Source organism: Muscardinus avellanarius (genome assembly GCF_963383645.1).
Source record: "Muscardinus avellanarius genome assembly, chromosome: 15".
Taxonomy (NCBI): domain Eukaryota; kingdom Metazoa; phylum Chordata; class Mammalia; order Rodentia; family Gliridae; genus Muscardinus; species Muscardinus avellanarius.
The window spans coordinates 63,610,574-63,636,021 of record NC_137801.1 but is presented as its reverse complement, the minus strand read 5'-3'; the positions used below and the strand labels follow the sequence as shown (position 1 = coordinate 63,636,021).

At 42.1% G+C, this 25,448-nt stretch overlaps 1 protein-coding gene across 2 annotated transcripts in view; it reads right to left on the bottom strand.

Annotated features, from left to right (window-relative positions):
* The window catches only part of ARHGAP25 (Rho GTPase activating protein 25), a gene marked incomplete at both ends in the record, with an annotated part of 97,318 nt that extends 78,660 nt beyond the window's left edge, over positions 1–18,658 (bottom strand). For both annotated transcript variants that reach the window (XM_080711302.1, XM_080711303.1), the window contains one exon: positions 18,598–18,658. In XM_080711302.1, the coding sequence (XP_080567428.1) occupies positions 18,598–18,658 (61 nt within the window). The remainder of the gene's footprint in view (positions 1–18,597) is intronic.
* Positions 18,659–25,448: the final 6,790 nt, after the last annotated feature.

The window sequence follows — 25,448 nt, the reverse complement described above, 5'->3', positions numbered from 1 at the left end:
GGTCCAAGCGAGGCCAGAACAAGCTACAATAGTTATAAGAAAACCTCATCAGCTCTTTAAATGTCATTGACCATTACGCTGCTTGTGTCTGATTTTATATTTTATTTTGAAACAGAGACTCAGTAAGGTGCAGACAACCTCACTAAGTTGCTGAGGCTGGCGGTGAACATGTGATCCTCCTGTCTCAGCCTCCCAAGGACTGGGATTACACGTGTGTGCCACCACGCCCAATGTGAATGATTCTTTTTAGTGGGAGACCCCTGCTTCCTTCATAGTGTATCACTAATGGGACTGTGAGAATCTTAATCTCTTTCTCATCTTATATCTTGAAGCTAGCACAGTGTCTGGCATATCATGGGTGCCCAGCAAATCTGTGTTAATCGGAATAGAAGGAAAATGCAACAGTTTTGAAGAAGGAGAGAGTGATCTGACTTGGGCAATGCAGTTTGGCTTCCCAGGAGGAGAAGGTGGTGGCCATGGTGGTAAGGAGGAAGCTTACGATTGACTAAAACACCTGGGAAATAGAATAACAAACTTAGGAGACAGATCTAGGATCTACGAGAGTAGGAACTTTTGTGTGATTCTGGAAAAATAAAAAGAGCCCTGAAATATACTGACAGGCGTGCCTTTTACTGTGTGAGCAAGAGTACAATCCTTCTTAAAGCAGAAGGAAGAAGCCATCACGACATAGCTCAAGCAGGTTAAAAAAGGAACTTGGAAGGACTTCTGACCATGGGTACTAGGAAGAACCTATTCCTGGTGTAAAGATGTTTTTCCCTGACTCCATCTGTGTCCCAAATGATGTGGCCTCAGGGGAAATTCAAGAAATAGAGCACCTGTCAAAACCACGACATTTGTTTTCTCAAAATACCTCGTAGCTAGGGTGACTTTTCTGGCTTTCACACTGAAGATGCCATGTCCTTGAACTTCCTAAATTGCAGGCACCTTGAGACATCTGGTCACCCTGGATGGGAGGGAGAACTTGGAACCCTCGGAGAAGAGAGCCCAAATGAAGGTAAAACAGATGGGTCTCAGCACACAGTATTAAGGTTGAGCTGAGAATGGACTTGAGGTGTAACTCTATACTTCTTATCAGCATCATTATGGGCTGTATGCAGAAGATGTCTCAACCCCTAGCAACACGGGTTTCTAGGCTCTAAGTGACCAGGTGTATGGAATAAAACACGGAGCCATTGTTAGAGGGGAAGATATGCTCACAGGAACTCTCAGGTAGCAACAGCAGAATGCAGGGCCAGAAGATCAGAGCCTCCTTTTGAAGGGCCTGCTGTGTCCTCATAGTTCCATTCAAGAATAACAGTCTGAAAATGAACAGTAGGTCCGGTGCAAATGGGAAAAAATGCTCTGCTGCTGCTATAGCTCTCACGGAAGCGATGACACACAGTTAAACACGGAACCCCAGCGAGGCCTAAACTAACAACTCTCAGCCTCTCTTCAGTGGCCAGAAGTACCTGCGACAGCAGGAGGCAGCAAGCAGAATGGAGGAAGAGTGGATCCTAAGTTGTGAATGAGGGTCTTCCAGCCGGTGCACGACCCAGAGCCACTCCTTTTTCCCAGGGTAAGTTTGAGGAGCTGCCCCTGTCACAGCAGCTCAGAGACAGTGGCCTCGCCTCCTGGCTACAGAAGGCACTCTGCAGAAAAGTGCCAGAGGCGAACACTGTCCTTGTGGAAAGTCACAGGCCCAGCATTTCACTGATTTGGGAAAGATCTGGAAACAAAAAAAACAAACAAATAAAACCAGAAGAGGAAGGAAGGGAGGAAGGATGGACGAAGGAGGACCGTGGAGACACAATGGATGGATTCATGTGAATTAAAGAAAAACAGAGCATATGGCGATTGGCAGCATAAACAAAAGATGAGCAGTCAGCTAGAACACAGTAGGTTTGTTGTGGGCCAGGGATGGAGGGTTTGGGCAAGAAAGTGGATTGGCAGATTTTGTAAAGACCACATGTCTAAAGAAAAGGGAGGAGAACTCAACTTGATCAAAACAAAACCTTGGAGCTGCTGGCTGAGGCTGTCACCAATGTCTTGATTCAAAGGAGTTGATGTCAGGCCTAGCTACATAGTGCTCATGCTGGTAATAATGAAAACTAATGCATACGGAGAACTTGATATCTGCCAGCTATGATGCCGAGAGTCTTACAAAGACTGTCTCGCTTAATTCTCACAATAACTATGAGTTAGCGCTATGATTATGCCCATTTTACAGTTGAAGGACCTGAAGGTCAAAGTCACATAGTCGATTTTTCCAAGATGGCGACGGAGAGACGCAGCGTCCCTCACTAGCTGAAGCAAATTTAGTTCAACTACTGAGACAGAAGTGTCTTAATAAAGAAAAAATTAAACGTACGATCCAAAACAGACTTGGGGAGTACGGCAGAAAAAATCCAGCAACTGAAATGCAAGGTTCACCACAACACACAAAGAAAGCAGATAGTGAGCTGAAGACTCGGCGGCTGGTGGAGTGCGGGCGCAGGCGCAGTCAGCCTCAGGGCCGCTGGCCCAAACGGGACTTTTGGGTCTTTAACATTCCCAGAGAAGCTCTAAAGTCTAAAGTGACCAGAGAGTTCCAATACCTGAAGTTGCAAGCTAACTGGAGCTCCTGAGCGGCACGGTTCACCCACCAAAGGCGGCCCCGCAGACATGCCCGGAGATCGGCAGGGACCAGGAAGTGGACCTGCTCACCGTGGGAGCGAAACGTCAGCAGGATACGGAAGAGCTGCCAGACCTTCAGAGCCACAGATTGGACTGCCAGTGTGAATTCAGAGGAGCCACGGACCCGACGAACACACAGTAAGTGCGATATCTGTGAGTGCCAGTGTGTGCAGAGTGGGCCACTTCAATGCCGGGATCGAAGAAGAGCGCTTAAGGCATGATACCTGCACAGGGCCACAAGGGAACACTCCAAGCAAATACAAGATTCACCATATATCAGTAACATAGTAGGACTGTTATCTCTTTTATTTATTTATTTTTACTATTTTTCTATCCTTTTATATTTTATTTTTTACTATTGCAGTTTGGTATTGTTTGTTTTACTTTTTGGGTCTTTGGGTTTGTTTTGGTTTTTGGTTTTCTGGGGGGATAAGTTTTTGGTTCCATCTTTTTTTTATTTTTTACTCATATATATGGCGGTTAGAATTCTGTTTTATTTCAGTTTAGTCTCATCCTGTTTATTCTCTTACTCTTTTTTGTTCTTTCTGGGTGGTATCTTTCCTTTCTTTGTCAAAGTTGCTGTCTATACATGATGTATAAAAGTTAGCCTTTGTACCCTATTTTGTTTCTTTATCTGTTTGTCTTTGCTGTTTTCTCCCACCCCGTCTACAAAGTCTTTGATCTAGGCTATATACTATCTTCCCTCAAAACTTTCTCTCTGTCCCCTAATCATATCTCTGTGTTTAATACACAAAATTTCTCACATCTCCATACTTATATATTCCAATAATTACAACAACTTTACTATCTAAACTTCTCCCATTCTCAATCTGATATAATGTTATTATATGTGAATTCTTTCACAACCTAATCATATTTTCTACCTTATCTGACTCCTGTACCCACCACCCTAGCTACTCCACCATCACTTAACCCTCACTACTCAAAAAAGTTTTGCTTACCGGCTGACTTTTCTAAAGTCCTAATACAAAGACTGGGCTAAAATAATACCCACTAACGATGGGAAAACAGCAGAAAAGCAGACCTGAGAACTTTGAAAATATGAGAACTAGGAATAATGGAGAAAAGACAGAAGTCACGAATACTGACCTACAAGAAATGCAAGTAGGGGAGTTCCGAATCTTGATAAACAATATGATGAAAGGATTTAAAACAAGTTTAGAGGAGATGAAAGATGAGTTAGATATACTAAGAAAGAATCAGAAAGAGGTCTGGAATGAAATGAAAGAGTCAATAAATGAAATGAAGTCAGCAATGGAAAGAAATTCTGGAAGATTAGATGAAATGGAAAGTAGAATATCACTGTTAGAAGACAGTTCATCCAACACTGAAAACACAGTCAATAGTATACAGAAGTCAGTATAGCAGCAAAACCTAAACATACAGCAAATTTGGGACAACATGAAATGCCCTAACTTATGGATAAAAGGCATTGAAGAAGGGATAGAGGTACAGACCAGGGGCATCCGTAATCTCTTCACAGAAATAATTTTGGAAAATTACCGAAAACATGGAAGGAGAGATAGATCTTCATGTTCAAGAGACATACAGAACACCATTAAGACAAGATCAAAGAAGGACCTCCCCACGCAACATAATAGTCCAAATGACTAACGTAGAGGCCAAGGAAAAGATCTTAAAAGCAGTGAGAACAAAAGGTCGGGTGACATACAGAGGCAAAACAATAAGAATCACCCCAGACTATACAACCCAGGTCATGAATGCCAGGGGAGACTGGTATGACGTGATCCAGACCTTGGAAGAAAATAACTTCCAACTGAAGCTGCTTTATCCAGCAAAACTACTATTCAAAGTCGACGGCGAAATAAAAGTGTTTCAAGATAAACAAAATCTCAAAAAATTTATGAATTCAAAGCCAACACTAGAGAAAATACTTAAAGAAATAAACCATAAAGAAGAAAAAAGAAGCAGACTTCAGAACCAGAGAAGAGAGGAAAGTGATCAGAGGGGCTTCTAAGTAAGGAAGAAAGAAAAAGCTACCAAACAGATGACAGAAAACAAAAATCATATTTCAATAATAACTCTTAACGTCAGAGGACTTAACTCACCAATCAAAAGACATAGACTGGCAATGTGGATCAAAAAACATAACCCAAATATATGCTGTTTGCAAGAAACTCACCTAACAGCCAGACACTCACAGACTGAAAGTGAAAGGATGGAAAAAGATATACCATGCTACTGGAGAACAAAAAAGGGCAGGGGTAGCAATCCTGATATCCAACAAAACAGACTTTAAACTAAGGCACATCAGTAGAGACAAATCAGGGCACCTTCTTTTATTAAAAGGAACAATAATACACCAAGAGGATATAATGATAGTAAACGTTTATGCTCCAAATGTGAATGCAACCACATTTGTAAAACAAACCCTTCAGGACATCAGATCTCAAATAGACCCAAATACAATAATTCTGGGAGACTTTAATACGCCTCTCACACCACTGGATCGATCTTCAAGGCAAAAGTTGAGTAAAGACTCTTTAGAACTAAAGAAAACTATAAACCAAATGGACCTAAAAGACATATACAGAACATTTCATCCAGAAACTACAGAATACACATTCTTCTCATCAGACCATGGAACCTTCTCCAAAATAAGTCACATCTTGGTACACAAAGAAAGCGACAGCAAATTCAAAAGATGTAATATAATTCTTTGCATCTTTTCAGACCATAATGGAATTAAAGTAGAAATCAACAATAGGAAACTCAAAAGAAACTATGCAAATACGTGGAGACTGAACTATACACTATTGAATGATGAATGGGTAAGAGCAGAAATTAGGAAAGAAATAAAGAAATGTTTGGAAATAAATGAAAACAGAGACACAACTTAACAAAATCTATGGGACACTATGAAGGCAGTATTAAGAGGAAAGTTTATTGCATTGAGTGCCCACATAAGAAGGACTCAGAATCACCAAGTTCAGACCCTATGGGCACAACTCAAGGACCTAGAAAGACTGCAACAGTCCAATCCCAAAGCCAGCAGAAGACAGGAAATTATTAAAATTCAAGCAGAAATAAATGAAATAGAGAGAGAACAAAAAAACAATTCAAAGAATCAACAAAACAAAAAGCTGGTTCTTTGAAAAGATTAATAGAATTGATATACCATTGGCCAACCTAACCAAAAAAAAAAAGAGAATCAATGCAAACTACTAAAATCAGAAATGAAAAAGGAGATATCACTACAGATAGTGAAGAAATTCAAAGGATTATGAGAAACTACTTTAAAATTTATACTCCAAAAGACAAGAAAACATGGAAGAAATCGATAGATTCCTAAACACAGTTAACCTACCTAAACTGAACCAAGAGGACATAGCAAGCCTAAACCAACCAGTAGCAAACAATGAAATAGAAATGGCAATAAAAATTCTTCCATCAAAGAAAAGCCCAGGCCCAGATGGGTTTCCAGCTGAATTCTTCAGTAAAACCTTCAGTAAAGAACTAATACCAATACTGCATAACTTATTCCAGGAAATTGAAAGAGATGGCACTCTCCCAAATTCCTTCTACGAGGCCAGTATCACATTAATCCCCAAAACAAATAAAGATACCTCAAGAAAGGAAAACTACAGACCAATATCTTTAATGAACATAGATGCAAAAATTCTAAACAAAATACTAGCCATACGCATTCAAAACCATATCAAGAGAATAATACACCATGACCAAGTTGGTTTCATCCTGGAAAAACAAGGTTGGTTCAACATACGCAAATCAATACATGTCATCCACCACATAAATAGAATCAAGAATAAAAACCACATCATCATAGCAATAGATGCTGAAAAAGCCTTCGACAAAATCCAACACCCATTCATTTTAAAACACTACAGAAAGTTGGAATAAAAGGAACATACCTCAACATCATTAAGGCAATATACAACAAACCCAAAGCCAACATTATACTGAATGGGGAAAAGCAGCAAGAAATTCCCCTAAAATTGGGAACAAGACAAGGATGTCCACTATCACCACTCCTCTTCAATATAGTCCTTGAGACTCTTGCCACAGCAATAAGACAAGAGAAGGAAATCAAAGGAATTCAAATAGGAAGAGAGGAATTAAAATTATCCTTATTTGCAGATGACATGATCTTTACCTAGAAGACCCTAAGAACTCAACCAAAAGACATCTGGAGTTAATTAACAAATTCAGCAAAGTTGCAGGATACAAAGCAACCTAAAGAAATCAGAGGCTTTTCTTTACACCAACAATGAACCCACAGTGAAAGAAATAAAACAATCAATTCCATTCACTATAACCTCAAAACCAATAACATACCTAGGAATAAACCTAACCAAAGATGTAAAAGACATCTACAACAAAAACTATAAAACATTAAAGAAAGAAATTGAAGAAGACCTTGGAAGATTGAAAGACCTCCCGTGCTCATGGATAGGCAGAATAAATATCATCAAAATGGCCATTTTGCAAAAAATGATTTATAGATTCAATGCAATTCCCATTAAAATACCAACTACATTCTTCAAAGACCTAGAAAAAGCAATCATGAACTTTATATGGAGAAACAAAATACCCAGAATAGCCAAAGCAATTCTCAGCAACAAGAATCATGCAGGAGGCATCACAATCCCAGACTTCAAACTATACTATAGATCAGTAGTAGTAAAAACAGCATGGTACTGGCACAATAACAGGTACACTGACCAGTGGAACAGAATAGAAGATACAGAAACACATCCACACACCTACAGTCAATTAATCTTTGACAAAGGGGCCAAACTCATATGCTGGAGAAAAGACAGCCTTTTCAACAAATGGTGCTGGGAGAACTGGCTATCCATTTGTAGAAAGATGGAACTAAACCCCTATATCTCACCATGCACAGGAATCAACTCAAGATGGATCAAAGACTTAGAAATCAGACCAGAGACTGTGAAGTTATTAGAGGAGAACATAGGCTCATCACTACAACATATAGGCACAGGCAGTAACTTTCTCAACAAAGCCTCCATAGCTCAGGAAATTAAAGCAAGAATCAACAAGTGGGATAGCATCAAACTAAAAAGCTTCTTCTCATCAAAGGAAAACATCAAGAACCTAAAGAGGAAGCCTACAGAATGGGAAAAGATCTTTACCAGTCACCACTCCAATAGGGGGCTAATATATACAAAGAACTCAAAAGACTCTGCACTAGCAAAACAAACAACCCAATCAAGAAATGGGCAATCGAATTGAATAGACACTTTACAAAAGAAGAGATACAAATGGCCAATAGATTCATGAAAAGATGTTCTTCATCACTAGCCATCAGGGAGATGCAAATCAAAACTACACTGAGATTCCATCTAACCCCAGTCAGAGTGGCAAGCATAAAGAAATCAAACAACAACAAATGCTGGCGAGGATGTGGGGAAAGAGGAACTCTTTTACATTGTTGGTGGGAGTGCAAACTAGTTCAGCCACTATGGAGATCAGTGTAGAGATTCCTTAGAAAACTGGAAATAGATCCACCATATGATCCAGCTTTACCACTCCTGGGTATTTTTCCGAAGGGGTTGAAAACAGAGAACTACAGCAACATATGCATACCTATGTTCATAGCAGCACAATTTGTAATAGCCAAAATTTGGAAACAACCTAGGCCCCCATCAACAGATGAATGGTTTGCAAATTTATGGGAAATACACACAATGGAATTCTATTCAGCTATAAAGAAGAACAAAATCACGTCATTCGTAAGAAGATGGAAAGTGCTGGAAATCATTATGTTAAGTGAGATCAGCCAAACACAGAAAGAGAAGGGACATATGTTTCCTCTAATATGCCCAAACGAGTGAGCATTGGGGATACCAGAGGGACTCCAGATAATGGAAGGGAAATCTCAGCAAAGTTTGAATGGAAAACTAAGAGAGGAAGAAGGCTGAACTTGATTGATGAGGGGCTAATTCCAAATAGGTGTAAAGGTACGAATATAGCAAGGTTAGCCTGGGTATTAAGTATTGGGAGGAGGGAAGGGAAACGAGTGGGGGGAGGGAACCAAACACAGATTAAATGTATAACATTTACTTTCAATGAAAAATTTTAAATTAAAACAAAAACAAAGTCACATAGCTCGTATTTGTAACACTATCTTCAAATTTAGGCAATCTGACTCCAAAGCCAACTTTCTAATCACTGTACTGTGGCTGACTTATTCCATCATAGTTGGGTTTCACATTGTAAGAAACATCTTTTTGGGAGAACATTATAAAATTATCATTTTTTTAGTCTTTTTTTTTTTTTTTTTTTGAAACAGGGTCTCACTGAGTTGCAAAGGGCCTCCCTAAGTAGCTGGGGCTGTCCACAAACTGAGATCCTCCAATCACCGCCTCCCGAATGCTGGGATTACAAGCATGCACCACCATGCCCGGGCCTAAACTTATTTTTAAATATTTAAAATTATCCTTCAGCAGACTCAGGAACTTTCAACTGTAAAGCTTCCGCTTTCAGTTTGAAACTCCAAACCCACCAGGAAGTACACGGCTGGTTCAGCTGCCACAGGCCCGAATCCCAGCAGTCGACGATCCCCGGCCTCATCTAGAGCCAGGATCTGGCTGTGCACATTTTGGAAATAGATGAGTAGTTGGGGAGGAAAAGAAAGAGTAAGGCAGCTGTCACCACAGTCCATCACAGTCCTGGGGCAGCGACCTCGGAGCTTTATGGAGTAGATGTGGTAGTAGCAAGTGGAGAAACACTTTCTTTAAAAAGGTGAAAGTGTGGGTGAGAGGGTACACACAACATGAGCATCAGGGCAGAAAGAAAGCTCCTTTAAAAGTGACCATTCTAGCTGGGTGTGGAGGCACACACCTTTAATCCCAGTAGTTGGGAGGCTGACGCAGGCAGATAGTAGGTTGAAAGCTAGCCTCAGCTACTTAGCAAGGCTCTCAGCAACTTTGTGAGGCCCTGTTTTCAAATAAAATATTTAAAAATGGGGCTGAGGGTGTTGCTTGAAGGTAGGATGTCCCTGGGTTCCATCACCAGTATTGCATACGTGTGCGCATGCACGCGCGCGCGCACACACACACACACACACAGAGTGACCATTACCTAGAGGTGAGCAAATGAATGAATACAGTGGCTGGTCCAATATACTGAAGATGCCATAAATTTATGTAACCCCAGAGAAAGAATATGAGTGCTCACAGAATTATGGTTTCATTTGTGAATGAAAAGAAATGATCTTCAGCACTTCTGTGTTCTTTGAGCCCTTCTTAGGAAAATTTTAATGCTCAGTTGTTAATAAAAAGAATTAAATCTACCTACAGGGTACCTGAAGAATTGTATGTTGATATATTGCATGATTTATACTCTCTTCTTAAAAGACTAAATGGGGCTTTCATATTCACATAGAAAATAATCTTCAGTGAACACAAAGTTTTGTCAAAGACAGAGAATCTGAGTATGCTAATCAAAGGGGTGGAAGTTGCTATAACTAAGCTTTAATTTAGCTCAGCTTTAAATTTAGCTCAGCTTCCCAGCAGCCAAGACAAAGAGGAGAACACAATAAGCTGCACTGTTTCAGCAGAACAGAGGAAGCACAGCTGTCCCTCAGAGAAGGCCAAGTTATCTCTGAGCACTGGATTCTCCAATACTTTCCTCACATGGAGTTATGCACAGGAGTTATTGGCATGATCCATTCCTCCTCATTTCCACTTTTCCAGCACAATTAAGAGCAAATTTTATGGAATCATTTCTTGCAGTAAAGATAAAAACTGAGTCTATAACATTAAACCACAATTCAGTGAACCCTGTTCTGGGAGGGAACCAAGAAAATGCAATTGGAACCCAGCTGTTCCTCTGATCTGAGGCTGGAAATGAGATTGTCTATACAGAACAGAAACAAGTGTTTGCTGAGCATCTGACATACATAATGTGTGGGGAATATTGTCTTTCTCTGTGCTTATGTGTTATCAATCTTGTTTGTAGAACTAAGCGATTTTCCCTAGGTTTATTGCTGATTAGCACTAGAGGCCCAAGTTAAAAAATTATTTCCCTCCCCACTTCTCCCCTACCCCTTCCCTTTCTTTTCTTCTCTCTTCTTTCCTCTTCTTCTTCTTCTTCTTCTTCTTCTTCTTCTTCTTCTTCTTCTTCTTCTTCTTCTTCTTCTTCTTCTTTCTTTCTCTCTCTCTCTCTCTCTCTGGGATTGGATTAAAGGGTCCAACACTACCTCTGTGCTGTACCCTTTGTATTTTCTAACAGGGTCTCACTAAATTGACTGTGCTCTGTCCTTTGACCTGTGATCCTGCTATCCCAGCCTCCCAAGTGCTGGAATTACAGACATGTGGCACCATGCCCGGCTCCATGAACTCCTCCATACCTTGCCCACCAAGCTTCCTCTATTTCTATCAAAATACAGAAAGGAAGATTCCGCCCTTAGACAGTCTTCTCCAGTGCCAAGTGGAGAACATTTTTTCCCCCGGCAATTCGAGATTATTCACTCCCACAAAAGCCTAGAGAGTGCTACACACTTAAAATTGTATTTTAAAAGTCCTTCTGATTAAAAAATACAAATAATCAGTTAGTTAATACTTGTCCATATCCTGCAAGTTCAGAAGCTGTTGCAGATCTCACCTCAAAGGGAGTCCAGCATCTTTAAAGCCAGAAACTTCACTGTTTAGAGAGTGTGGGGAAGGATTCATACTCTATCCAGTGATTAGCATCCTTGGGGACTCCCAGTGGACTATACTGGGGTCAAACCATGGGTAGGAACTGGGGGGTTGCGACAGATCCCAGAGTGAGAGAGGGCTCCAGGCAGGCCAAAAAGAGTGGGGGGACTGAAGACAGCGAGATGTGGCCCAAGTCTGCAGCACCAGTGTGTGTGCCTGGGGAAGAGGTGGCAGAAGGGAGGGGCAGGTGAGCAGGGCCAGATCTCAAGGGCTTTCTGTATAATCCCCTCATAAGGGATTAAGCTATACATAAGCTATTAAGCTATACAAAAATAAAGTGTTATGTTTCTTCCAAGAAGTAAAGCCTATGCACAGGAAAATCAGCCTGGACTCCCTGAAGAATATACCTACATGTCTCTACCAAGGAAAGGAGCATCAGCCCTGCACAGAGGGTGGAGGACCAGATCTCCTGCTCACTGGCGCCCCCTGTGGCTCCCAGAGTTCTCATCACAGGGCATCTCTCGCTGTCTTGGAATTGTGGCTCTGTCTGCCTCCTCTGGGCTCTGCATGCACAGATAGCATGTCTATCTTTATATACCCACAAACCTGTGGGTATCATTTTCTTTTTACTTTTATATTCCTTTCTCTTTTCTGGTAAGTGTTTTTGAGGGTTTTTTTTTAAGCCTTCGAAGAGAAAATGGTAATGAGTAAAGGTTGAGACAAGACATGTGGATTATCACCTCTCTTTGCCACTTTTATATCTCAGTTCCTTTGGGGGATTCTGCAAAATTCCCATGTCATTTTCTGTGATGGAACCCCTCCGAATGTCTCTTGCTTCACTAAGGTTTCCCCTGCTCTCCCTGGGTACCATTTTTCTCAGTTGTTATGCCCACAGCTGGGCCTTGTTTAAGCTCCTTACATCCTCCGTGTTTTCTATCTTAACTTACCTAACTAGCAAACCACGGAACAGCCTTATTTCTTTTCTTTCAACCTGCCCTCTATGTAGAATGACCATTATCACATAATTTAGCCCTCTCAGTCTGTTTTAACATCTTCCCAATACCTGCAGAGTGGGCATTCCTCACTCAAGGATTGCAGTCATACTGTGTGGCATATAAACAGAGTTCTGCCGACTTCCGGGAAGATGGCGACCGAGAAAAGCGGGGCTTAAGAGCCCCGCTAACAACAAATCTCCATTACCACAAAATCAGCGCCTTTCATAGCCAGAAAACACCATCACCAGTGAAACAAAAAATCACCAGGCTCCAGAGAGAAAGCAGACTGAGAACAGAGCCACAGAGGAGATACACCGGCCTCACACCCGAGGATGCGGCAGACGCGGCAGCAGCGCCATACTGCCGGCGGCACCGGCGAATTCACGGGACGGCTACAGCAAGTCGAGGTGAGCCACTGCGGAACAGCCAGGCGGGATTTCTCCGCGCAGAGACATCTAAAGCTCCCAGTGGCCGAGCTCAGCACACGCTGCAGGGATTCAGAGTGGAAATCAAAACCAAGAAGAAAAACACCAGCCCCACAGCCGAGGGCGTAGCAGCGGCGCCATATTGCCACCGGCGGCAGCAGCAGAGAATTCAGCGAGGCTAGTACAGCTACATCTGCGTACTCAAGAACAGTGAGTCAAATTGCGGGCCACAGAGGAGAAATCCCAGTACTGTACTCCCTGGGACTTGACCCAGTGGGGGAGGGGCGGCGGCAGAGATATCACACCATAGGAGAACGTGCAACCTGGCACCCCCCACAGTCTAAAGCAGCCTCTATCGACTCTCTGGGTCGGAGACTCTGTGATAAAACCCAGTAAAGGAGTAGTGGGGTCTGAGATACTACTGACTCGAGATCCAGAACACCTTAAGTGAAGTCATAGTGACCCAAGGGAAGAACCCAGAGAAGGCACAAACATCCGAAATCATGGGAAAGAGGAATAATACTGGAGCAATTAATGCCCACAACCCCACAACATCAGAACCCGATAAAACAGAAAATCAGAGATTTCTAGAAAATCAAATCAGGAAAATAACTGTAGAAATAATAGAGGTGCTTCGAAAAGAACTCAGAGAGAGCCAAAAAGAGATAAAGGATGCAATTAATGAAGTAAAGGCCTCAATTCAAAGCACAAACAACCGATTAGAACACATGGAGAACAGAATCTCGCTCTTAGAAGATGAGCAATCCAAAAATGAACTCATAGTTTCTAATCTAGAAAAAAATATCCGACAGCAGGAATCTGATATTGAAGAAATATGGGCCCATTTTAAGAGAGCTAACCTAAGAATAATTGGAATAGAGGAGGGAAAAGAAAGTGAAACCAAAGGGATCAACAATCTCTTCAAGGAAGTAATAGCAGAAAATTTTCCAAACATAGAGCAAGAGGTTGATACAAAGGTCCAGGAAACTTATAGAACTCCCTTTAGACAGGATCGGAGAAGAGGATCCCCATGCCACATCATTGTCAAAATGACCAATGTGGAAGCCAAGCAGAGAATCTTAAAGGCAACAAAAACAAAGGGCCAAGTGACATTCAGAGGCAAACCAATTAGAATCACTCCAGACTTCCCAAATCAAGTTATGAGAGCCAGAAGGGCTTGGAGTAACATATTCCAAACTCTGAAAGAAAACAACTTCCAGCCAAAAATTTCCTACCCAGCAAAACTTTCTATCAAATTAGATGGAGAAATAAGAAGCTTCCATGACAAACAGAAACTGAAGGAATTTATGTCTTCAAAACCAGTGCTAGAGAAAATACTCAAAGAGATTAACTACAAAGAAGAAATAGGTAACACACATCAGAACCTGAGAAACAAGATTTTCCATCCAACAGACAACTAAGATTGGTTATCTGTGGAGATTCATTACTTATGTTAGTCTTTTACCTATCTCTAAAGGGTATTGTTTGCCTTTATTGTTGTTAATTTTTAGGATTTCTAGTTGGAATATTAATATACCTTCAGATATAGCAATTGGAAATATTTTATCCCATTCTATTAGTAACTGTTAACTCTGTTTACATTGTCTTTGGATATACAATTTTTTTTTATTTTTTAGGGAGTTTGTATACTCCTCTGTTGCCTGTGCCATTGAAATCATAACCAAGAAATCACTGCCAATTTCAATGTTGTGAGGTTTAATGACCCAGATTTTCTCCTAAAAGTTTATAGTCTTAAGATTTATATTTAGGTCTTTTATCTATTTTGAGTTAATATTTGTATATGGGATTAGGTAAGGGTCCAACTTTATTCTTTTCCATGTAATTATTATGTTTCAACAATATTTAGTTAAAAGATTATTATTTCCACCACCAAATGTTCATGGAAACCTTGTCAAAAATAACTTGACAATATAGGGAAGAATTTAGCTCTAGGCTTTTATTTAACTCCAATGGTTTATATATCTGCCTTTAGAATAGTACTACACTTTCAATTATTGTAGCTTTATATGGTTTGAAATCAGAAAATATATATCTTCTAGCTTTGTTCTTTTTCAAGATCATTTGGGTACCTAGAGTCCATATTCCATATTAGGATAGATTTTTTCTGAAAAATAAATATATAAATATATGATAGTTTCACCTAAAAAATAGAAAAAAATATTCTCTGGTAAGAAATAAAGCAAAAAGAAATATTGAAATGTTATCTTAAAGTCAACAAAAGCTTGGTATCAGACAAATGAAACTTATGTGAGATTATCATTTTTAATTTTAGATAAATTGCCATAATACTAGATGTCAACTACTAAGCCAAGCATGGGAGGGAGGGATAGGGAGAGAATGGGGTGGGGATTGGGTGGGGGCTGACTGGGAAAAGTGTGCATGTATGTCTACAAAAGTATGTATCCTAGTATGATGTATGAATACAGTGCACCAATAAAAAAAAAAAGAGTTCTGCTATTGAACAGTGTGATGTGAGAGGCAAAGGGACCAGCACCACTGCTCCTGCCAGCTACTTGTGTGTGCCCACGCCAGACCTGCTCAACCTACACCCAGTTTCAGAGACACAGACACCAAGAGCCCCTGAGCTCACCTTTGCTGGTCCAAGTACACTTGGCTCCCAATCTAATGTAAAGTAATGAATCTTAAGTCATCCACGTCTAGTGTCTGCAGGGAGACTTTGTGCATGGAGGATACCAAACAAGTTGTGTCTTCCTTTTGCCACTCAGGTTAGCCCTCACCCCAGAGATGACATTAGCCTGTTCCCCAGGTGGCCAAGAACCTCATAGCTTGGACAGCAGGAAGCATATCCCTCATGGAAAGCATATAATTTATCCCTAAAGGTAAGTCAATGATAACAGAACCAGGTGTTTTCATTTGAACAAGTAATAATGATACGGCCTCTGCACAGACAGGTGTGATCCCTGGAAGGAGCATCCCTTTGTGCTTGTGTTTATTTCTAAGGAAGGCATGTTCTTATCCTAGACTCTCCTACATTCATGGGAAACTTTTATCTATCAGGGACTGGCAGCTACTCAGTAAGCAAAGCATTGGTCGTGGCAAATAGACTACTACCTGAGCTCCAGAATCTAGGCTTGTCTGGATTAGTACAGGCTAAGTTTGGCAGTGAATCATAAAAAAATCTTTCTACAAAACTGAACTCCCAAGCATGCATAAATAAGCTCACCATGAGCTGTATGGTTTCAAATTTTTCAACCGGGGAATGAACAGAGTTTCAGAGTTCATGTAAAGCATAAAATATGCTCAAGCCAACTGGCCTGGTCACTGTGGTACTCTGTAGATCTCTCAAGACTAGAGGTTCAGAATGTCTACCAAAGGCCAAGTGTGGGCCCTGTCTTAGCAGAAGCTCTTTAGCTAGACCAGGGCTTTGGAGGCAGCTGCAATATTTCAAAGAGCACGTGTAAGACTTCGGGCAATATACCTGGCCAAGCACTTGGGACTGTGTTTTAGTTTGGGTATTTTAATACATTTTAAAATTTTAGTACATGTTCATTACAGAAAGCCTAGAAAATACTTATTGAATAAAAATATATGTGTGAGTGGATCTCAACTGTTAACCATTATTAGCAAATAATATAAATCGTTGCAGATTTTTGAAATTTCCTTTTTCATTTGGCAGATAGTCAAATTAGGCTAGGCACATCTCAAGCCTCCCATATGTTTTTTCCTTCCTTTCCCCTCCAGAAGTTACAATCACCCTGAAATTCCTTGATTTTCTTTATAATTTTGCCATATCCATATATAATTTTTAAATGTACTATGAAGCATTCCATTTTATTCTTCTGTGACTTCCTTTTATTGATCAAAATTAAGTTTTGCTATTCAATTTTATTTAGGTATGTAGCTATTATTAATTACACTGTGATCTTGTGCAGCATTCCATCTCATAAACATGCTACAGTTTATTTTTCCATCCACTTATTTATTTATTATTTTGTGTGTATGTTGAGTGGTGAGGATTGAACCCAAGGCATTGACATGCTGGGCAAGCACTCTACCACTGAGCTACATCCCGTCCCCCTATTCTATTACTGATAAACATTTGGATTGTTTCCTGTCTCTTGTTATTACAAACATTATTGCTTTAAAAAATTCTACACATTTATTGGCATTCAAATGCACAGAACTTTTATGGGGAATCTTAGGAGAGAAACTGCTGCTTCATAAGGTTTGCACATCATCAGCTTCAGTGAGCCATGCCCAATGGCTTTCCAAAGTGGCTGTGTCCTTGGTGTATGAGAGAGTCCATTGCTTCACATTCTGGACATTTGATATTGTCGAACTTTCCAATTTTAGCCAATGTGGTGAGAACAAGTTTGTCGTTGTGTTTTTTAATTTCTACTTCCTGATTATTGAGATTATAATTTCATGTATTTACTAGCCAAGTGTTACTTCTAGTCTGTGGATAACATATTCATGTTCTTTGTCTATTTTTAAATAATTCACAGTATTTCATATATTCAGTTCTATCTCTCTGTATCCATGTATGAGGCTATCAAAAACTATACTTTCAAATCTGACCTATTTTAACAAGAATGATAACCTGTGTTTTGTAAAGACTTTGTAAACTGGTCTAGTTATGAAAGTTTTAAGTAACAAATGTTTTTATTGCTGATTTTCTAAAGAATGAAAATAGATTCCGTGTCATATAAATAACGATAAGGTTAGTATCAAAACCTGCTATTGGCTTTATTCAGTTTATTACTTGAAGACAACAATAAATAAATTTTTATTATTGAAGTGTTTCTCAATATTAAGTTTCAGGGGGTATTGTAAACAACCACTCTGCATAGCTAGTTTAATTATATATCTCATAATCATATACCCACTAGCCATATGCTCCCCTATTTTGACTTAGGGTGACTGAGAAAAAAATATGCTTGAAATTAGATCCAATATGGATGGTCTTGAAATTCACAATAATCTTCTAACTAAACATTTCCAACCTGCAGAGCAAAGGAGCTTTCCCTGGATGGCTGATATCTTCTCAATGGAGCAAGACATGAATGGGCCAGACCCCAGGGGAACCTGCCCCTGACCCTGGAGTGACCATTCAGTTAGAAAGACAAATACACCAAAGAGTTCAGAGGAACCATATATGCACCAGTGGAAGGCTGTCATGGCTCTAATTTCCGGGTCAAAATTGATGGTGGTAATGGATAAAAGGAAAAATGTATGCCCCTGGCCGCACGTCAAGTTGAAACTGCTGGCTCTGCGTTGCCTCATCCTTCCAATCCCAGTCCCCGCCAGGATCCAAAGGTCACGTGCAAGAGGGTCTGTGGTGAGCACCCATCCCCGCATCACCATCTGCCCGCCCGGCCCCCGTGGTGCTCTCCAGTGCAGCCCAGCCACACAGGGGCTCTTGGCTCTCTGAGATGGAAGTGGAGTACAGAGTCCGTCCCCTGTGCTCAGAGACTTTTGCTTTCACTACAGCCCTGGTGCAGCACTCAGGATTTAAGGCAACTGGAAGCCTAACTCACCTAGAAAAAGGAGGACCCCTTCCTGGGAGAAAAACTCAGTTTTGAATGTGAACTGTAGCCTAAGACCATAGGAAGAACCCCAGATCCCATAGGCCACGGGGTTCCACTCCACTGCCACCTCCAGAGGAAAGAGAGCCTCCTCCAGGCACAGAACTTTGAGTCAATATATCAACCTAAATGCAAATGTAACCCAAACTCAGGTTTTCTACAGGCTCCATGCTTAAGTAGGCAATGTTCCCCCACAGACCAACATGCAAATGGAGGGTGCTCAGATCTAAGAACCACAGAGGCAACGAAAAGACCCAGACCCGAACCCTACCTATTTTTGCAGCCTCTGCTTTCAGGTTGAAGTCCCAATTCCTTGGTAACTTTAGGGACATTTTGCTTGCAGTCTGGGCGAGTCGCTGGTGAAGCGGCCAGTCTGTCGCGATGGGTGCCCTCCTGGCCTCGGTGATCGCTCCTCGGGTTTGTGTCTGTTGTTTCTCCCTTGCGATGTCTTCTCAGGCAGAGGTAGAGGTGAGGTTGGCTTGCACTGTGCCTCCTCCTTTCCCTCAGATGAAAGGTCTACCCATCCGTCTCCTGCAGATAGCACCCAGACTCCTCTGCCCCCACTCACAGCCCCCCTGGGGCTGGCACCCTGCTTCTCTTGGTTCGGTTTTACCAGAAATATCCTAGTCGACACTTCATGTCAAGGGAAGCAGAGCTCCTGTTAAAAACAATCTTGGGCCTCACTGAGACAAAGTTGTGAAAAACAACGGCTGCCTCTTGGCTTTTTTTTTTTTTCTCTTTTCAACTGTCTGCTTCCTCGTATTTGAGGAAGTGGGGGCTGTTCGGTGATGATGCATTATGAGGGCGCTTTCTTGAGAAAAATCACTTGGGAAATGCTTGTGAAGTTAGGGCGAGTGCATGTGTGATATAAGGCTGTGGTTTGAATAAAGAGAAAAACTCCAGAACTCTCACCAAAGACTCTAATACTCGCTACTTTCAAAGAGCTCTCACCTAAAGGATCAGATACTCAAAACCAGTTGGGAGACAGACAGTATTCTGCCAAAGCCACCTTTTTAAAATTTTTCTTTTGGTGGTACTGGGGATTGAACCCAGAGGCACTGGAGATGGAACCTAGGGACCTTCTAACCCCAGGCTACTCTCCCAGACCTATTTTATATTTTATTTGGGAACAAGTTGCTGAGAGCCTCATTAAGTAGCTAGGGCCGGCTTTAAACTGCAGGATCCTCCTGTCTCAGCCTAAGTACTGGGATTACAAACATGTGCCACCATGCCGGGCTCAAGCATTTAAAAATGCTGTCTGTGTCTGAAAAAGAGTCAACTCTCTATCTGCTCTGGAGAAAGGTTCCAAAGGATCCCAGCCTGCTGTAGGAAGGGTTTTGATGTATTTATCTTGTAAGTCAATTTTAGCTGTGTAGACCCACTCAAAAGTCATCATGGTTCTTTGGCATTATATACATGGTGCAAGCTTTAGAATCAGACCAATGTGGTCTGATTCTTAAAAACAACAACAACAAAATCACCCTGGCACCCTACTTCTCTTGGTTCAGTTTTACCAGAAATATCCTAGTTGACAAGTTTTTTGTTTTGTTTTTTACTTCCTAGCTGCACAACTTTAACAAGCATCTGAATCTTTCTGGGCCTCAATCTCATCAGGAAAAAAATGAGGTTGGTAATAACCATGGCTGCATAGAGTTGTTGGGAAGACATCTAGTACAGAACTTGCCTCAGAGTAGTTACACCACAAACACTAATTCTACTCTTATTCTGTTTAACCAAGTCCTGTGACAGGCTTTCATATATTTAACTGCTTCAGCCTAACCTCATGGTTAAGCACTGAGACCCTTGAACCAGACTGCATGGGTTCAAATTCCAGCTCTAAATTTTCTTGCTGTGTGACTTTGGACGTGTTTCTTGGCTATTGTGTTTCAGTTGTCTTATCTGGAATAAAGCCTACTTCATAGGGCTGTTATCCTTCTTAGATAGCAGGTACAAAGCACTTAGCATAATCACATAATCACTGCTCACCAGCATGCAAGCTCCGCATCCTTGAGCCATCCATTCTCCAATTCCCCAGGACCACTCTCATGCTTTCTTCTTCTTCACCTCCCACATGCTCATTCTCTGTTGATGACCTGGCTTCCTGCTTCATTAAGGAAACTGATGCAACTGGAAGTGAACGTGTGCAAGCTCCCCCCAGCACATCCACTCACCCACCTGCACACGAGCATATATCACCCTTCTCCCAGCTACAGGGGATCACTCCCCATCTCTACTGCACCAGCACATTCTTCTCTCTTGGATTTTTCCCATCACTATTCAACTTACTGTTTTTATCCTATCTTTACAAAAAATTTCTTCATTCCCCTTCTCCCTTAGCTTCAGTTTTATTTTTCTTCTTCACTTTTGAGTAAAGTGTTGGTAAGAATTTGTCTGCACTTGCAAATGTCTCTCCTTCTATTCTCTCATGGATTCCTTCTATTGATAATTTTTGGTCCTATAACTCTATAGTGTGTCTTATCATCAAAGACACCAGTGACTTTTCTGTCCACTCCCCATCTCTTCTCACTGGCCCATCAGCAGTGATGGACAGAGCTGACTGCTTTCTCCAGCTCTGGAGCCTCTCTTTTTGTCTCCCAGGGACAATGACTGGCCTGGCAGTCTGTCTTCCTTTTGGGCTGCTCTGTTTAGGTTCCATGCTAATTCTATCTCAACTCTCTAACCTCTAAGCATTGAAGAAAACAAAGACTCAGTCACTGTACCACTTTTCCATCCCTACATACAGTTTGGTGAGCTTATCTGTCTCAAGATTTTAGATACCATGGATCTACAATGATGCCAATGTACATTTCCAGCCCAGATCACCCTCTGAACTCCAAATCTCTGCTTACATCTCTAATAGCCATCTCGAACTCAACCTGCCCCAAACTTACATTCAGGAACCAGGCTGATGAATTAGTGGTAACTTGGGGCACATTCTTCTCATCAAGAATGAAAGGAACATAAGGAGGAGGAAAGGACCGCACAAGCACCCTTAGAGCCTTAACTCCCATTCTGTCCACACATATTCCATTGACCAGCACAGGTCACATGGCCAAGCCCAAGTGATAGAGGCAGGATGGAGGACACTCAGTGCCCTCCAAGCTCCCTCTACAAACTGCCCTCTAGCAGGGCTGCATTGCTCAGACCTTGACTCAGCCAGCTGGAGATTTGGGGGCTTCCCAGAACTCTTGCACTATTGCCTGCATGACCCAAAGGCCACTGTTCTTCATCCTGTCCTGAGGGAGTTATCCATCCCGAGCCCTAACTCAGGAGCATCCCCATAGGGAACTCGACCCCACTGGAAGTTTCAGTCCTAGGATCTTTAACTTAAGAACTCTGAATATAGTCTGAAGGTGGCATTTAGAAACACACAGGGAACTTCCTTTGCTCTTCAGGGTGGGTTCCTGTAAGTCTTGGAAAAACTCATGACCCATGGGGGAAGTTAGTTGTGCATATTTGGGAAGGGGATCAGAAAAAGTAGCCCTGGAAAGGCAGAACATGTGGCTCAGCTCCTGGGTAGGAGTAGAGGGCTGCGGTCTGTTCTATTATTTCTTCATACAATGAAGATCCAGATGTCTGAACGAGCACCCACGATAACAAAAGCAGAAATTCATTCATCCACTGTAGCCGGGAGAAGGTTGACATATGCTTATGTGCAGATGGGTGGGTGATGTGGGAACATCTAGCTTCTTGTTCATGTTAAACATTTAAGGGCTAAATTTTTTGCTGGAATATTGAAGGGAAGTTCATGGACAAGCAGACTTGGGTTCTGCTTCTCTCCCTTCCCGTTCACTCCCACATGTGCCTAACAGTCTGTGGGAGAACAATTAATTACAGTATGAGAAGGGCCATGTTGGCAGATGTATAGGGAGCTATGGGAGTTCATATGGAAGAACGTAATTGGAACACTGAAGAGGAGGAAAGGCTTCTTGGAAGAAGTGTATTTTAAGTTACAATTTCATGAACAAGTTAGGAAGACAAGAGAGTTAGGGAAAGGGCTCCAGATGAAGCTCACAGCATGCAAGAAGCACAGAGACAAGAAAGGTCTCTATGGCTCACTCCTGAGAAGGATGAAAGGGGGAGATGGAGGAGGAATGAAGGGGCACAGATAGGCCGGGCTGCATGGGGCAACGTCATACAGGGCCTGGTGAAGCTTGGTAAAGAGATTTGACTTCACCATGGAGGAAACAGGTCACTAAGGGGTTTCTAGCAGAGTAGGGGTAAGGAGGATGCAACAGGTATCCAAGTAGGAGGGAGGGAGGAGACAGGTCAGCAGAGTGGGCCTGGGGGAGGGGAAGCACACAGAGCTGCTTATGGTGTTTTGTTTTTTGTTTGTTTTTCTTTGTTTAGGTTATTTGTTGGCCTTTTTGGAACTGGAGATCTAACCCAAGGTGGTACACTTGCAAGGCAAACAGTTTGCCACTGAGCTACATCTCTAATAGCTCTCTGAAAGAGCTATCAAAATGATAAAACCAAGAGCCCCTGGGAGATTATTATAGGAGAACAAAAGAAGCTGTGATCCTGACTCTCACTGGAGAGGTGGAGGCTCCCCACAGAGGCGGTGCACACAGAGAGTGAGACTGTAGCAGGGTGCGGCGCCCTTTGAGAGGTGGGCTTAGTTTGGGCAGCACTGCACTTAGGGACTTAGGGGGCCCTGCAGTGCAGATCTCCTTAGCCATGCACGCCAAGAGCTCAGACCCACTCACTCATTCCCTCGCTGGCTTACTCCTTAAACATTTACCCAGGACCCTGAAGGATGCTAAATAAACAAGAATGATTAGGAACCCCCTCCCGAAGTGAGCCATGAGCCACGAGCCACGAGCCACGAGGGAAAAGCCAGCACAGTGGCAGGGCTGCAGGAGGCACCCAAGTGGTGCAGGCGTAGGGTGGGGGAGCAGGAAATGGTCAGCTCTGCTTGGGTGGCCAAGGGTGGCTTTCCAGGAAATGTGACCCCGGGGAGGGAGGGCAGTCAGGAAGCAAGGTGGGGGAGCAGGAGGTGACAGGGCAGGCAAGAGAAATGACAAGGGAATATTTAAGGAATGGTACCCATTTAAGGAAACGTCAGGCGAACAGCTGCTGGGGGTGGCTGAGGTTGCAGGGGACACTGGGCAGGGCCTGAGCCACCTGCTAAGAGACTGGACTCCACTCTGAGGAGACACAACTTGCTATTTATTTATTTATTTTTGGCGGTACTGGGGATGGAACCCAGGGGCATTCTACCTCTGAGCTATACCCCCAGCCCCATTTTTTATTCTTTATTTGGAAACATGGTCTCACTAAGTTGCAGAAGGCCTTACTAAGCAGTTGAGGCTGGCCACAAACCTGTGATCCTCTTGTCTCAGCCTCTCAAAGTACTGGGATTACAAGCGTGCGCCACCACGCCTGGCTTGACACAACTTTTGTTCTGTTTTTTTTTTTTGTTTTTTTTTTTTGTGGTACTGGGGATAAAACCCAGAGGCATTCTACCTCTGAGCTACACCCCCAGCCCGATTTATTTTTTTATTTTTTATTTTGAAACAGGGTCTCACTGAGTTGCAAAGGGCCTAAGTAGCTGAGGCTATCCTCAAACTTTGATCCTCCTGTCTCAGCCCCCCAAATGCTAGGATTACAAGCATATACCACCACACCCAGCTTGACACAACTTTTTAAATGTTCCTTCCACTGGTATTTTTACAACTACAGAATTCTATGTCTGATCTTTGTAGAAGTTTCAAAGAAGTATGAAGAAAACAAAAATTGCTGTTACCATTTAATGTGTATAGCAGCCCCCCACACACACCTTATCTGCAGAGAATATGTTCAAGATCATAACTGGAAGCTGGGCATGGTAGCGCACACTTGTAATCCCCGCGCTTGGGAGGCTGAGACAGGAGGATCATGCAGGTTCGAAGCCAGCCTCAGCTGTTTTAAGAGACCCTGTTTCAAATAAAATATAAAATAGGTCTGGGAGTGTAGCCTGAGGTTAGAAGGCTTCCATCCCCAGTTCCACCAAAAAAATCAAATCTGGACACCTGAAACTTTGGATAGTACCAAACCTCATTTATAGTATTTTTTTCCTATGCATACATGTCTATGACAAAGCTTAATTTATAAATTGGGCATGGTAAGAAATTAACAATAACTAATGAGAAAATAATGTTATTTTGTAAAATAATAATAAATTCAGTAGTAAAATTGCCAGTGTCACTACTCTTGTGTTTTGGGGCCATTACTAAGTTGAAGGAGTGTCCCCTGAGCACAGCTGATCTGAAAACCGAGAGAGCAGACGCTGGCCCCCTTGGGTCAGGTGCACCGAGTTGACCTAAACCCTCGTACTCTGGTGAGGCGGTGCCAGGTGTCACTGTACTCGCATTTGTGGTATTGTTTTCCTTGTACTAGACGTAAGAAGAAAAGATTAATATTTTGTATCCACATTGCATTCAAAAGTCGGGAAAGGAAAAGTAGCCCCACATCAAGCCTCTTGGGATTAGCGCCTTTCCTCATGGGTCTGGCTTGTATTTCCCAGCTGGCTCTTGCAGGTGTGTGAAGGTGGGCCCCGTGTTGTGGAGACACTTGACCAGAAGTTATTTCTTTAACCAATACCGAATGCTCAGGACTAATGGCTGCATTCTGCAATCTTGAATCACAGTATGTGTGTCCTAGAATGTGGCATTTGGAGATGTCAAAAATAAATGTCTTTTTCGTGTGTGTGTGTGTGTGTGTGTGTGTGTGATGCTAGGGACTGAACACGGGGACATTCTACCTCTGAGCTATATCCCAAACCCTATTTATTTATTTATTTATTTATTTATTTTGAAAACAGGATCTCACTAAGTTGTGGAAGGCCTCAGTATAATGCTGAGGCTCGCTTTGACCATGAGATCCTCCTGTTTCAGCCTACCAGGTACTGCACTAGAACTCCCAGCTCATTGTATTTTAATACAATACTTTAAGAAGATTGGGTTTAAAAGGCACAAGTTCCAGGTTTTATTCCATTTCCTTTGGCTATATGGAAAAAACACCACCTGGCAGAGGAAGGGACCCCTGCCCTCTGAACTTTGCCCCCGGAGCCTGTTCTTCCCAGCCCTGAGCAGTAAGCAGGAGGGTCCCATCTCTTGTGTGGCTTCACCTCCAACAACATGT